This window comes from Xiphias gladius, chromosome 21, assembly GCF_016859285.1.
Source record: "Xiphias gladius isolate SHS-SW01 ecotype Sanya breed wild chromosome 21, ASM1685928v1, whole genome shotgun sequence".
Classification (NCBI taxonomy): Eukaryota; Metazoa; Chordata; class Actinopteri; order Istiophoriformes; family Xiphiidae; genus Xiphias; species Xiphias gladius.
The window spans coordinates 19644656-19658401 of NC_053420.1; the positions used below are offsets into that span (position 1 = coordinate 19644656).

Below are 13746 nucleotides of genomic sequence, written 5' to 3' on the forward strand. Positions count from 1 at the left end.
GGGATGTGTTTTTGTACATAAAGAGAACAGTGGATTTTGTCTCCCATCACTTAAACTTGAAGTGCACGAGGGGAGGGATCCCCTAATGAACCAGTATGAAGAGGAGTTATGGCAGCAAGAAAGTCCTGTATCAGTGCACACATGGGCGAAAAACTGTGAACCGCTCTTTTAAGAAGAGAGCTGCAGCAGTCCAGTCTTAACTGTGGCCGTATTACTGAGATACCTGCTGAAAGTGAAAACCTGTTCATGACTACCCATGTTAAGGTCTTTATCATCTTTACCTGTCTTGATACCCCATCATAGTCCCCATGAATGTGCTTGCATTAAAGCTCTTTGCATTACTGTATTATTTAATGTCCTAGAAAAAAAATTGTACGTTACGTTTTTTTTTTTTTTGGTTTTGTTTTTGTTTTTTTTAGTTTGATGCCAACTGGCTATTTCCTGAGTGTCAACAGTTTTAACTAGTTTTGGACATTGACGTTGAGTGGAGGTACAGTGAGACGTTCAGCAGCAAAAACCCAGGACAAAGTAAAAATTGTGAACGATGTTTTGGGCAGAGGTAATAACATCCATGGTGTTAGATGTCATGTGAATGACTGAGGTATAGAGGTCACTTGAGTCAAGTGTGAAAGTTAAGTCTTGATCTCAGAAACACACAAAAGTAGAGGAAAAAAATCTAACTCCGGGTACACTTGTAAGCCCACTTACTAGTTTTTGCAGGAGGTTTTAACCACATTTCTCAGCAAGATTTTGTGTTTTTGTTTTGAAGTTTTAGGACATTTCACCTTGAATGCACACAGAGGTCAAATGGCACTGCCTTTATTGAAGGACAACATGATTGTCACAAGGGTGGAAAAACATCACACTTGTGCTGGAATCTGTCAAATACTTGGACTTACAGTTAACTTCCTTTATGTGCATTTTGTGCTGACAAAGCATGTGTGGTAATGCTCGTCATTAATCTGTTAAAAACAAAACTGTTATAAACTGCAGTAAGCACTCAGTCCTCCATTTGGTCCAGAGATCACACAGTCCAACTTTTCACAGGATGAATACAGTAAGTGCAGTGGTTACCAAAAAAAAGAAATATCTAGCTGTACTGATCTCGATCCAGTATTTTTCACAATGTCTAAGACAACATGTATGGCATTATCCTCGATTTGCATAAAGTATCAACATACAACAATGCCTATTGATGAGGTGGATATTTGACAACAACTTTTATGTTTCAGGAGGTAAAAAACCTTAACTGTAAAATATGAATGACAAAGAATCACTGCTGAAAAAAAAAAAAAAAAAAAAAAGGATTGGCCAATTATTAAAACCTGAATGAATATAAACCACCTGCTTTTAAAGAATTTATAATAATCAATGCATCTTGGAGAGGGAGAAGCTATGGATATGATCAGTGCAGGAAGTGCAAAGTCATGGGGACCAATAAGGGGCCTGTGTTTTATCATCGTCACATATACCACATCTGATTTACTGATGATTATCCGTTTTCTTCAGCAAAGTCAAATTTAATCAAACACGGAAAGTTGAATCACAGTTTAAAATGTTTTATCTCTAACTGGGTGAGTACTTGCTTCAACAGTTTGGGTACGTGGTGGCAGCAGAGCAGTCAGAGTCGGGGAGTAAACTGTTCTGTATCTTCTACACCAGTCTTCGTCTTTTGCAGTCACGCTCCATCTGGTCTTCGGACATGTTGGTGGCTGCACCCAGAGGAGACACTTGGTTGAGCATGGAGTCATCAGATGCCTGACCAAACAGGGCCATAAGCAGAGCAACCCCAAATCCTGTTGCACGCTCCCCCTGCACAGACAAAATAAAATGAAAAAACAAGGGTCAGATCACACTATCCAGTGCCATTACTGTAAAGCTACCCTGTTATTACGTTTCATTATCAATTTGTGACTGTAACATAATGCCTTGTTTGTTTTACAACCCAATGATCTTGATAATGTGCTACAGTGAAGTCCATAATTGTTAAAGCCTGTTTTGAGAAAGGACAGTGAACTGATGAGAAGATTAAAGATACGCTGCAGGGCTGTAGTACAGTAAAAGTGATTATGAGCTCTATTTTTTGAGCTGAATCACAAGACCAGGACAGAGCATTAGATATATTATATATAATATAATATATATATAATATATACTGTCACACCTGCAGGTGTGAAAGAGTGTTGGAACAAAAAGAATACATAATGGGCAGAGGCAGATCTCTTGTTTTTGCGCCCTTCAAAAAACAGTCCGCTCTTGCTGGGGAATACCAAGTTTCATAATGGATACACAAAATGTCAGCAAAGAACAGCTTCTCAAAGACGAAGTTGGTGTTTCTACAGATATAACTCAACTAGTCTCTGTACACCTGGAAACCATATACAGCATGAGCAATATGATCATCAGGCTAGTTGGTTTTTCACAAGACCTCACGAAAGGACCGCATGCATGACTCTGACAGAGAGAACCTATTCTTTAGGTGTGTCCAAAATGAGTTCCTATTGACAATGAATATAGAGCAGCATAATTTTATTCCACTTCTGCATGCACAATTTATGCTCTGTATTGTAGCCCTCAAAAAGCATGCACACTACTTTCTAACAATCCTACAAATGCGTCATACATTATAGATGCAAAAATTATAGTCAGGCAAAACTTCCCCTGTCAGTGGTGATACAAAAACCATGATTCATCTAAAATTTACTGCTTACTACAGAGTTAACTACTGAGTGTCAGAGAGTAGGGAATGGCATGATTCTGATGGATGGTTTGGTCAATAAGGGTCAATTTGCTCTCATCCGATTTGGGGTTTTCGTTGAGATTAATGGGTAAACTTCTCGTACTACCCCCACACACTCTGTTTCCTCTTCTCCCAGCCTCATTCATCTTGGCTGTGTTTGCACAGAAATATCAAACTCAGTTAAAAAGGTCCCTGTAATGTAATTTTTAGTCATGCCAAGAGAGCATATTAGGCTTAATAGCAGTGTTGTTGCCAACCTCCTCAAACATTCTGCTGACTGAGTCTCTAGTTAATACTGACCTTAAATTGTTTTTAAAAAAAAACACAAAGCAAAGTACAGGAATATTTCCCTCACCTGCAGTTGTGTTTATGGACATGGAGAAACACATAAGCAGATACAAATAAATAAAAAAAGATGTATTTACATTACTGTTATAGTTATATATCAAAAGGTTTTATATTTTTTTATACCAAAAGTTGGGTTTATGTGATGCTTGTAGAGGTTTACATGCACGTCTTTGTCAAATAAAGCCGTGATTAAAACAACACAGAAAGTCAGCAGCTGCAGTAAGACACAGTCTGAACTGAACTTTAATTTCTGATGCCAAAGTTGCACTGAAACATCTAATTCCTAATGACACACGCCTGATCTGCTCCTCTGCTCATTTCAGCTTAAGAAATGTCTCGTGAAGCCAGCTGCAGGCACAAAGACCAATAAAATGCCCCTTCAAGGAGTTATGATCATCACCTGATTTGCTCCAGGACAAAAATCAGAGCACTGACTGACTGCAAATCTGTCCTCACATCAAAATCTCAGGTACTCACAGCATGAACAGGAGAGGCGATATCAACATGGACCCAGACACCAGGCCAATCGAAGCCCAAGTGGGAACCAATAAAGAGGCCGGCGCAAGAGCTCTGCGCGTTCTCCCGATCCTGTCAAAACAAAATAAAAGGATGACAACTATATCATCAGTCCCCAGAAAATATATTCTACTTGAAATACTTGGTTGACAACCGGTAACACAGTATACTGATTACTAAGTGCCAAGTCTGAAGCAGACAGAAATCAGTTTGGAAACTCATTTTTTTTGGGACAAAAACAAACACAATTTAGACAAACTTGCATGGAGAAAAGATGCATCAACAGAAGCTTAAAAAAAAAAAAAAAAAAAGCAATTGGTAATTACTACTGTTCTCAGTAATGTGGTCCACCCTGTACTGAACTTTAATGAACTAAGCACAATGTGCAAGAAAAATGGGAGATGCAGGTACAGTATAAGCAAAGCCTTTTTAGTATATTTATTATATCTTTCAAACTCTTTCAGGTGTCAGATATCTGTGCCTTTTTTCACGTCTTGTTTAAGAATCTGGTTGTGATGGATTTGTAATTTGTCACTTACTGCCACAGAGTTCTTCATGTCCGCCATGGCAGAGGTGAACTCGCTGAAGTGCAGCTCAGGGCAGTAAACCAGAGGGTGAGCGAGATCTCCGCTGCTGCGCCCTGCACGCACACATGCGACCTCCCACTGCTCACTGTTAGTCATCACAGCTGCATGGTACTTGCCTGTGGAGATCCCCTGGACAACAACAACAAAAAGGTTTTAGATACAAAGACAATACCTGTTGGAAGGCTAAGTTTCTTGTTGGTTCTGGGCTCTTCAGGGGGAAGTGATGACGACAATAAAAAGAAAAAAATACATCCAATGTTTTCCGTTAAATGTACTATCTATTGATTTGTGATAGAGGTACATACTTGCTGTGGGAGCTTTAACAACAGTCCTTAAGAGGCTGTCACCCACCTGTGCCCCCGTCAGGGTGGCCATATCCAGAATAATATCAGCTGACAGGTCTTTGCTGGCGTACACCACCCCGTCAGCCAGCACCAGCCTGCCCTCCGCATCAGTGTTGTTGATTTCCACTGTCCTTCAGAATGAAACAGATGCATGGCAGATGAAAAATTTATGCCACAGCCCATTTTCATTCCTGTTGATTTGGCTTGTAAGATGACACAGTCTGTGTGCAATCATACCATGATGGGACAGACAAAACAAAGCAGCACATGCAAATCAAATAAGGAAATTTGACACTTTCTACATCAAATGAAACTCCAAGGGAATGATACAATGTAATAAGTTGGGTCTCACTTTCCAGAGTAGAGAGTGTGGATATCATCAGGTCGTGTGGCTGTGGGTCCAACTGCGTTTTCTGCGAGGCAAAACACTGCATGGAGGTTATCCTTAAAGCCCTGAAACAAAAACAGATGAGAGCGTTTGATTTAAAAAAAACGTTAAACTGCAGATTTACAGGGGAGGTTAAAATGGCAGCTGTGGTAACTTCTTTGGGATAATCTAAAAGGTCCCCTCACCTGTTTAATAGTAGCTTGGAAAGCTCCCAAAATAGCAGCAGCTCCACCACAGTCTCTCTTCATCCCTGGCATTGTGGTCTAGACAAAAAAAAAAAACATTTACATGTGATGAAACATGCAATGGCTTAATTTGATCTCTGATGTTGCTCTACTGCTGTACCTCTACATGCATTTTTGCTAGACAATGCCAAGTAGTCTATATATCTATAATCAGAAAGGCTTTACCAGCTGGTTTGTAAACCTTGTACCTGCAGAATAAGTGCTTTCCTTTTTGTTTGCATATGACACTGTATAAAGCGGTGCATGCAGATTCCAACTACATGTGAGGAGATTATTGAGAATCGGTTTAAAGCCTAATCTAATATGTCAGTGGCGTCAGAGTATGCAGGTTCTAGGATAAACAAGATCACAGTTCTGTGTTACAGCACACTACCATCCAGATAATTCAAGTTTACAGTATAATAAAATTAATGCTAGTACATCATAATTTCGTGACTAAATACACTGCGCAGTTGGGTGCTATGTAAGTGGGGTGGCAGGAGAGGGCGGGGACCTATGCGTGCTGATCCCTGGCATAACAAACTTGTTCTAGGTATGTCGACTTTCACCCATTTGGTGGGGAAAAGAGTCAGAGTTGGTACAGGAGGTTGGAGCATTGCCAACTAGATATAGTTGGGCTTACCTCCACACACACCGCACTGGCTCTGGAACCAAACTCCTGTAGAGGGGCTGGATTCTCTCCTTTTCCTGAGTTGCCCAGAGTGTGAGGCATTGGGCGGATTTGTGGATACTCACAAGCCCCCCCGCCTAAGCCCCGCTATGTTGGAGTTCTCCCTGAAAAACCAGAGGGTCGCCTCCATGCGACTACAAGTCGCTGAGAAGAAGGCTCTGACTATTGTTTGTGCTTAAGCACCGACCAGCAGTTCACAGTATCCGGCCTTCTTGGAGTCTATGGGAGGAGTCCTGGAAAGGGCACCACATGGGGAGGACTATATTCATTTTGGGGGACTTCAACACTCACATGGGTGACATTAGAGAAATCTGGAGGGTGTGATTGGGAGAAATGGCCTGTGTTATCCGGGCCTGAGTGGCCCCCAGTGGCCCCGGAGCTTTGTTATTGGACTTATGTGCTCGTCATGGATTGGCCATAGCAATCACGATGTTCAGGCACAGTGTGGGTCATAAGGGTACTTGGTATCAGATCCTTAGGCCTAAGATTGATGATTAACTTTGGGGTCATATCATCAAATCTGCAGCCATATGTCTTGGACACTCAGGTGAAGAGAGGAGCAGAGCTGTCGACTGATCACCACCTGGTGGTGAGTTGGATCAGTTGGTGGTGGAGGCGGCCGGACAGACCAGATAACCCAAACATGTAGTTAGGGTGAGCTGGGAACACCTAGGTGAGGCCACTGTCAGCTTGGGCTACAATTCCCATCTCCGAAAGAACTTGTCATTTATCCCGAGGAGGGTGGGGATATGGAATCCTATTGGGCCACGTTCTAAGCCTCCATTGTGGAGTCGGCTGCTCTGAGTTGTGGTCAGAAGGACGTAGGTGCTTGTTGTGGCGACAACCTGAAAACCTGCTGGTCGACACCAGCGGTGAGGGAGGCCGTCAAGCTGAAAGAGGAGGCCTTTCAGGCATGGCTGCCCCAGGGGTCTCCTGAAGCAGCAGATGGGTACCAGAGGACCAGAAGGACAGTGGCTGCAGTGGTCGCAGATGCTAAATCCTGGTTGTGGGAGGAGTTCGGGGAGGCTATTGAGAAGGATTTTCGGTTAGCCTCAAGGAATTTCTGGCAAACCAAGAGATGACTCAGGAAGGGAAAGCAGGGCTTGGGCCAGGCCATATTCAGCAAGGGAGGAAAACTGCTGACTCTGACTGGGGATATCGTCATGCGGCGGAAAGAAAACTCTGAGGAACTCCTGAACCCAACCAACACGTCCTCCTCTGAGGAGGCAGCACTGATTCAAGGGAAGCCTCCCTCATATCTCTGGAAAAGGTCTCTGGGGCATTCAAGAAGTTCCTCAGCGGCAAGATGCCAGGTGTGGAAAAGATTTGCCGTGAGATGCTGAACATTGGACATTGTTGGGCTGTCTTGGCTCACAAGCCTTGACCTCCAGTGTCGCATGGAGGTCAAGGACAGTGCCTATGGACTGGCAGACTTTTTTTTTTTTTTTTTTTTAAATAACATCGTATTGTTTTATAGGTTACAGCAAATATATATATATATTTTATATGCTTTGCACTTTAAATTAGTTAAGTTGGAACTCTTTTCTCTTTGGAACCCTTTTCGGGGGGGAATTAACATTACAAAGATATTTTTTCATGATGTACAACAGTTACTATCATTTCTCCAGAGGAAAAACAGGAGTACCTTTCCCTTGATGCTGAGTCCACCAGTGTCATACACGATACCCTTGCCCACCCATGCAATAGATTGGGTTGCACCATCTGGTGTGTGGCTCAAGACTGCTAAAGCAGGAGGATGCTCAGCTGCCTTTCCAACTCCATAGATACCTGACAGGGCAAAGAGAAGGAAAACAAATAAATAATGCTAATTACCAAAGATCAAGCTTAGAATTTGTCAGTTCGCAGATGATATCAGTTACGCTCTATAAAGAGCTTAACAAAGACATCAAGGCAAATTGAAACTAAATTAAAGTAAAACAGAATTACAGACTGGATGAATGTAGATGATGAATATTACATTTGTGAATTATTATTTGCTGAAAAATACTTTCCACTATAACATGCAGTAAGTAAATATGTATATCAAGCTATGAAATATAGTGTTTCACTAACTGGAACTGTGTAGTTAGATTTTTTTCTTCTCATAATAATTTCAAAACTGAAGAGCAAAATAGCCCTAAAAATAACAACAGTCTAAACACAGTAGCGAGCCGCTGCTCTTCACAGGAAAATCCAAATTTAATGCACCCTCTACTATTTTATTAAGAAAAAAAAAAACAAACATTCAACAAAAAGGTCATATATAGTAAATCAGTTGAGCTGTCATAACATAAGCTCACTATAGACATAAAAGAGACATCTACAGACATGATACCTCCAAACCCTCTTTGTTTCAATTCCTCTCCACGAATGATCACTGGAGTAATTCCAAGTTCAGTTCCCACAGCCTTGATCTCCTAAAAAAGAAATAGTGTATGTAACAGGGGTCCAATCAAAAAAATATTACAACAATGTTACTGCAGTAATGTCAACAAAGTTTCCATAAGATAAATTGTTTCACTCACATCTAAGAAGTGATCTGTGTTCATCTCATTGCATGGCGTGTCCACAATGCGAGCTGCCAGCCGCACTCCATCAGCAGAATTGGATAGACACTGAACATAAGAAAAGCCTTCAGTTATGGCAGACTGTTGGGCTTAAAGGCTTTGAAATGCTGTGTACAACTGAATGAAAATGAAAAAAAAAACGAAACAAAAAAAACAAAAACAAAAAATTAGTACAGTACCTCAAGTTCTGCGACATCCAAAGGACTAGTGTCTTGCCCAACGATCACAAACTCCACAGTGACATGCTTCTTCTCAGCCCTGCGTGAGGATACAGAGCGACGAGAGAAGATGGGGAAGGCCCTAGCGATGGCACAGGAAGATGCAAACACATCTGAATGCTCACACACCATCTGGAGAGGAAAAAAAACACTCATATCAGCCACTTGGTCACACAAGCCGTCCTTCCACTGGATGACCCAGATGTAAGTGCCACAGGAGTCCCAGAAGGAGTCATAGAAGGATGGTATCCCCGTTGAAGCATATGATCTGTTCCGTAGCTAGAAGTGCTCTCTAACCTCCCCGAAGGGATCAATTAACTATTACATGAATGACCAGAACAAATAAAATTAAAATGAAGACACTGACCAAAATGCAGCGGTTGTTCCCTCCAGGCAGGCAGGAACGGACCAGACGGGACAAAAAGTGGGCAGAAGACGGGCTGTTGTGTCTGCTGACCCTTGAAGGAAGGGCAGCCACCACAGCATGGTTGAGGTACAGGGGGCAGCTGTCCGTGGGGTTTGGATTCAAAGCACTGAGAGCCGCTTGCCAGATCTGAGAAAACATGAGACAGAACCGACATTTCAGGTTCACTATAGAGACACAAAAGTTTTGCATAGTTTGCTGTTCTTGTGTTAAAGAACTCAAAAAATCCTGCACACTGTCAATCACATGTACTCAATTTATCTATATTGTTTGAGTTTATGATCTGATGCACCTGTCTATATGACTTTCTGGAGGCAGGAATTTATATTAACTGATTTCTTGATAACAGTAGAAGAGGACTAGCGTCTACCTACTTCACTGCCTGTTATCCTGGACAGTGTCTACAGTGGAGATACCATTCCATGTAAGATTTAATATGGTATTCCTGCTGTTTGACACGGGGAAAAAAATCAACAGTTTTGCATAGGCTATACATTTTCAGCAGCTAAAGTGTGTGTGTCTGGACAGACCAAAACTAGATGGAAATCCACCAGTTTACAAGTGGAAAATGTGGCAAGGAATAATAAAATTTAGAGGCTTTCACAGTGTAACGCAAGTTTCCAGGCAGTGTCAGAATTACCAGCTTAAGTATAGCAGTCGTTTTACCATGCAGGAAAAATTGGAGCACTGCAAGCAGTAGAGTAATAAACGTGTTGGGTAATCATTGTCAGAGGATACTGAGAAGCTCTGTGAAAGACTGGAAACCTTTCCTTGACCTCACTGACTCGGTCTCTCAAGTCTCTTTATAGACTCGCCTGTTAACGTTGCACAACCACCTCTGCGGACTCTGCACGACAGACAACACACTGCTTGCAGCTCCATAGGAATACTGTGAGACCATGAGAGCAGAGTATTTTTGTCTGGGTCTGACCATTGGACCTGTCACTGCTCTAACCACTCAACACGAAGACCCTTTACCAGCTAGATGAGCTCAAGCTGCAGGCTTTAATTTACTCTCGTGATCATACAATTCCGCTGTTTTCCGGGGAAGTGAACAACTCTCAAGGCCAGGAAATGAAAAATTCAGTTTAACCTCACCAGTCACCCAGTTTAAAATCTTTCACTGTTCCGTGAGAAATTAATTAACCCCTGTTGATGAAGGACTGAGATCTAAAAAAAAAAAAAAAACCCCGCCAATACTTAAAGCTAGGCGACACTGTAGAAAACGTGTTTTTATTTAACGTTATTGGCGTTGTAATTTACTCTTCCAACGACTAATAAGAATCAATCTACCTGTAACAAGATCGTTAATCTTAGTGTTAAAGCTACTTGGTTAACCGAGTAATTTAGTAAGATAGCGTTGCAGCGACTCCTGATGCTAGTTAAGATCAGCTATTCGTGTTCAAGTGTCGTTAACGTTACATTAATTTAGCTAGCCTAGCTGCGTTAGCTTGTGCAAAATAAGGTTTGCTTAAGCTAAAATTAGCTGTCACCCAACTATCATTATCATTCACCACCATACCTCTTTGCTAACGACTGGCTGCAGCTTTCCTTTGATTTGGCTCCAGTTGACTTGCTGCAGGTTGGCCTGCTGCCCAATAATCAGGACAGGGCGACTTAGTGGCTCGGAGTCACCGGCAGAAGCCTTAAACTCCAGCACCACGTTCGCCATCTTTGTGTCTTGCTTAAGAGATCTCTGGCTTACGATAACGGTTAAGTGGACGGACTAATGTCGTTCACTGGCGCAGCCCGGACGCCGACGGCAGCCGGGAGAGGACCAAACGGCTTATATCCGTTTAATTTATAGAGGCTGTAAGTAACGTGCAATCTTTATCAACCTCCATCGGCGACCAGCAGGAACTACATGAAGATATTAAAGGAAAGGTGCACAATTGTTCAAGTCTGTCTTAGAGCAATAGTCAGGTGCCCATATGAACATTTTTTTTGGACAGGACAGGTGAGCAGTTTTTGTTTGTTGTAATTATTTAACTGTAAGATATGCGGTCAATATCCACTGTCCTTCTTCTGTACATAAGTGTATTTAAAAGATTATCTGAAGCCAAGATAAGGTGTCAGCAGTCAGGCAGTACAATCAGGAGGAATGATTACAGCAAACAAAACAACTTTCACTGTTCATATGGTCACCTGAATATCGTTTAAAGACAGACTCGAAAAACTGTGAAACTATCCTTTAATGTAGCAAAATGCATCAGCTGAGAGCTGGTACAGTCAGTATGTATAAACAACAATAATAAAATTTTTTTTTAAAAAGCTAACCAAACCAAACCAAAATTAGGTTTGACTTAAGAGAGAAGATATTGGGGCAGTTTAAAGGTTGTGGACATATTTTTTCCCCCAGTAGACACAACTCAACAATTGCACCTCCTCAAAACCATCACAGCAGTCTATCAAATCCTACACAAAATGTATAATAATATATAAGGGGCAAAACGTATTGACAAAGAGATATCAATAAATGTGAAGTCAGCTTGTGAATATATGGAGGAAGCTACAGCTTCTTGCTGGTGAAGTAGCCCAGAAATACAGTGAGAAATACTGCAGCTTATATATATTTTATTTAGAATACAATACAATATATACAGGATTGACCATAGACTAAACTAAGCTGACTCGAGTGCACAATTTCAGTTTCTTTTTCTTTCCACAAGTTTGTCCGTCAACTCTATAGAACTCCATCTATCTTTCATTATAGACCTTTCATTTCAAAATGCCCTTTTTTAAAAGTCTGTTTTTATTTCATACAGTCACACCGCCCCCTCACCTTTCACCCAATCATGAAATGCAAAATGACATTATGAAAAGTCACATATTAAAATAAGAAGTAGCATGAAATACACCGTTATTAGGAAGAATGCCATTATCAGTAAAAGCAGACACTTGAAAAAGGGTCATTTTGAAATATAAACCTCCATTATGACATTAAAATGAAGCCTTATAAAACTAGAAAAAATTACAAGGATGAAATAATATTTTATAATAATGAGTTGAGCTTTAACAATTTCTTAAATTATTTTTACACAAATTATTGTTTCATTTATATATTTTACAGAATTTGTTCATGTGACTTTGCCACTCCATACTCAAATACAATTATGTGAGAGCTTTAGTTACTAGTTACTAGTGGCAGATACAGATTTTTCAGATACAATGCTGTAGATGTTGTAAATTAAAAGGTCACAGCATTATGTGCCACCTGCAATTGCCTCCCGGCTCGGATGTGCACTCCCTCAGAGAAGCCCTTCTTTCCACTGAAGAATACAATCTGAAGCTGGCCTTTAAAGAATGCTGCACTGAGACAGCGGTGTGCCAGCCTGCAGAAAAAGCCCACCAAAAAGTGATGCATGATAATGGCTGCCTACAGAAGACTGCATGTGGCCAAACAAAATGTCGAGGAGTTGGAAAAGGCTCTAGAGGCAACAAAGGCGGAACAGGATGAGTACAAGAAGAGGGAGAAAACTATCATAGAGAACGAACGAGACGAGAAGTTCAGGCAGGAGCTTGCTGAGAGGGAGAGGAGACAGAGGGAACTGACTTCACTTCGAGACAGCCTCAGTGCACAGAAGGAGAAGATGGAGAGAGTCAGAGATTTCCGAATGGAGGCATATGGAAAGATGAAGACTGCCTTTGACGCTGTATTAACAATGGCCGAGTCACTGTGTGACACCCAGCTGAGCGCTAACCTGCAGCAAATGGAAGCAGATTGTCCAAGGAAGGTGAGCCAGCTGCAAGAGACGATCACAGAGAAGCACAATGTGATCAGCCCCATCCAAAGTGAAATTAACACTGAGGAAAATTTGATCCTTTCATCCTAGTTGAGCCTCAAAGAGACCTAACTAAAACAGAGCATACACAGTTGCAATGGTCTAGCTGAAAACTTCAAGAAGGAGCTTGTCAAGAGGGAGCAGAGCTGGGTCCGAAAAAGAAGATGCCCAGGTGAAAAAGGTGAGCGAGGCTGAGAAGGAACTAAAGCTTGTGACTGTTAAAAGCATTCTTCTTCAGGTACGCTGCTTAACCTGGAAATTTTTCTATAGAATAATGTGGCTCTTTGGTTTAGAACAGCTTGACTCAGAATTAGCCTTTCAAAGTTCAATAGAATATACTGTCTTTCTCCTTTCAGGAGCTCGCCCTTGAAAAGAACAAAAAGAAGAAGGAGAAGAAGCGAGGCCTCTGGAGAAAAAAAGCAGCACGGAGGAGGAGGCTGCAGGGTGTACAGCTCAGGCTGCACAGGAAGATAAAAAAGAACGATAAGAAGGAGAGAAAAGCGAGCAGGCACAAAGACACAAAAAAAGCAGTACTGTGTAGGAGGAAGCTGCAGCTCTGGCTAGACAGGACGAGGAGTTAGAGAAGCAGAAACGGGGCTACTGGAGCTAGGCTCACAAGAAGAAAAGCAGCAACAGTAACAGTAAAGTGGAGTAAGGTGCTGCTTGTCTGGCGCATGGAGATCAGGAAACCAACCATCCTACACCCAACCTAACCCCAACCCTATCCCCCACACCCTTTACCCCTTAACCCCTACCCCCTATACCCTCCTGCTATCTCCTTACCCTTCCACCTCCCACCACACAACCACTGTCTTTTCTCCTTTCTTGTAAATATTAATAAAATATGAAAAAAACAAAACTGTAAAACTGAGAACCAACAGGTTAAACCCGTTTATTTATCCTGTTTTCCCTTTGAG

General features: G+C 41.6%; 1 protein-coding gene across 1 annotated transcript; it reads right to left on the minus strand.

Moving 5' to 3' along the window:
• Window positions 1-803: 803 nt before the first annotated feature.
• Window positions 804-10898, minus strand: npepl1 (aminopeptidase like 1). The gene is made up of 12 exons (XM_040158938.1): window positions 10570-10898; window positions 8991-9176; window positions 8585-8755; window positions 8364-8453; window positions 8174-8255; window positions 7484-7626; window positions 5109-5186; window positions 4888-4988; window positions 4543-4666; window positions 4144-4320; window positions 3566-3676; window positions 804-1812 (listed from the first exon to the last, which is right to left on the minus strand). Exons 1-12 carry the CDS (start codon window positions 10717-10719, stop codon window positions 1654-1656), a joined length of 1572 nt encoding a protein of 523 aa, XP_040014872.1. The 5' UTR covers window positions 10720-10898; the 3' UTR covers window positions 804-1653.
• Window positions 10899-13746: the final 2848 nt, after the last annotated feature.

What these genes read in the sequence shown, in the direction of transcription:
- npepl1 (XM_040158938.1), bottom strand. Translation starts at nt 10,719, where the DNA reads ATGGCGAACGTGGTGCTGGAGTTTAAGGCTTCTGCCGGTGACTCCGAG. An exon ending in TCCAAGCTACTATTAAACAG is followed by an intron (nt 4,989 to 5,108) that starts GTGAGGGGACCT and finishes TTTTTGTTTCAG; the next exon opens with GGCTTTAAGGATAACCTCCA. An exon ending in CCACCCTGACGGGGGCACAG is followed by an intron (nt 4,321 to 4,542) that starts GTGGGTGACAGC and finishes GTTGTTGTCCAG; the next exon opens with GGGATCTCCACAGGCAAGTA.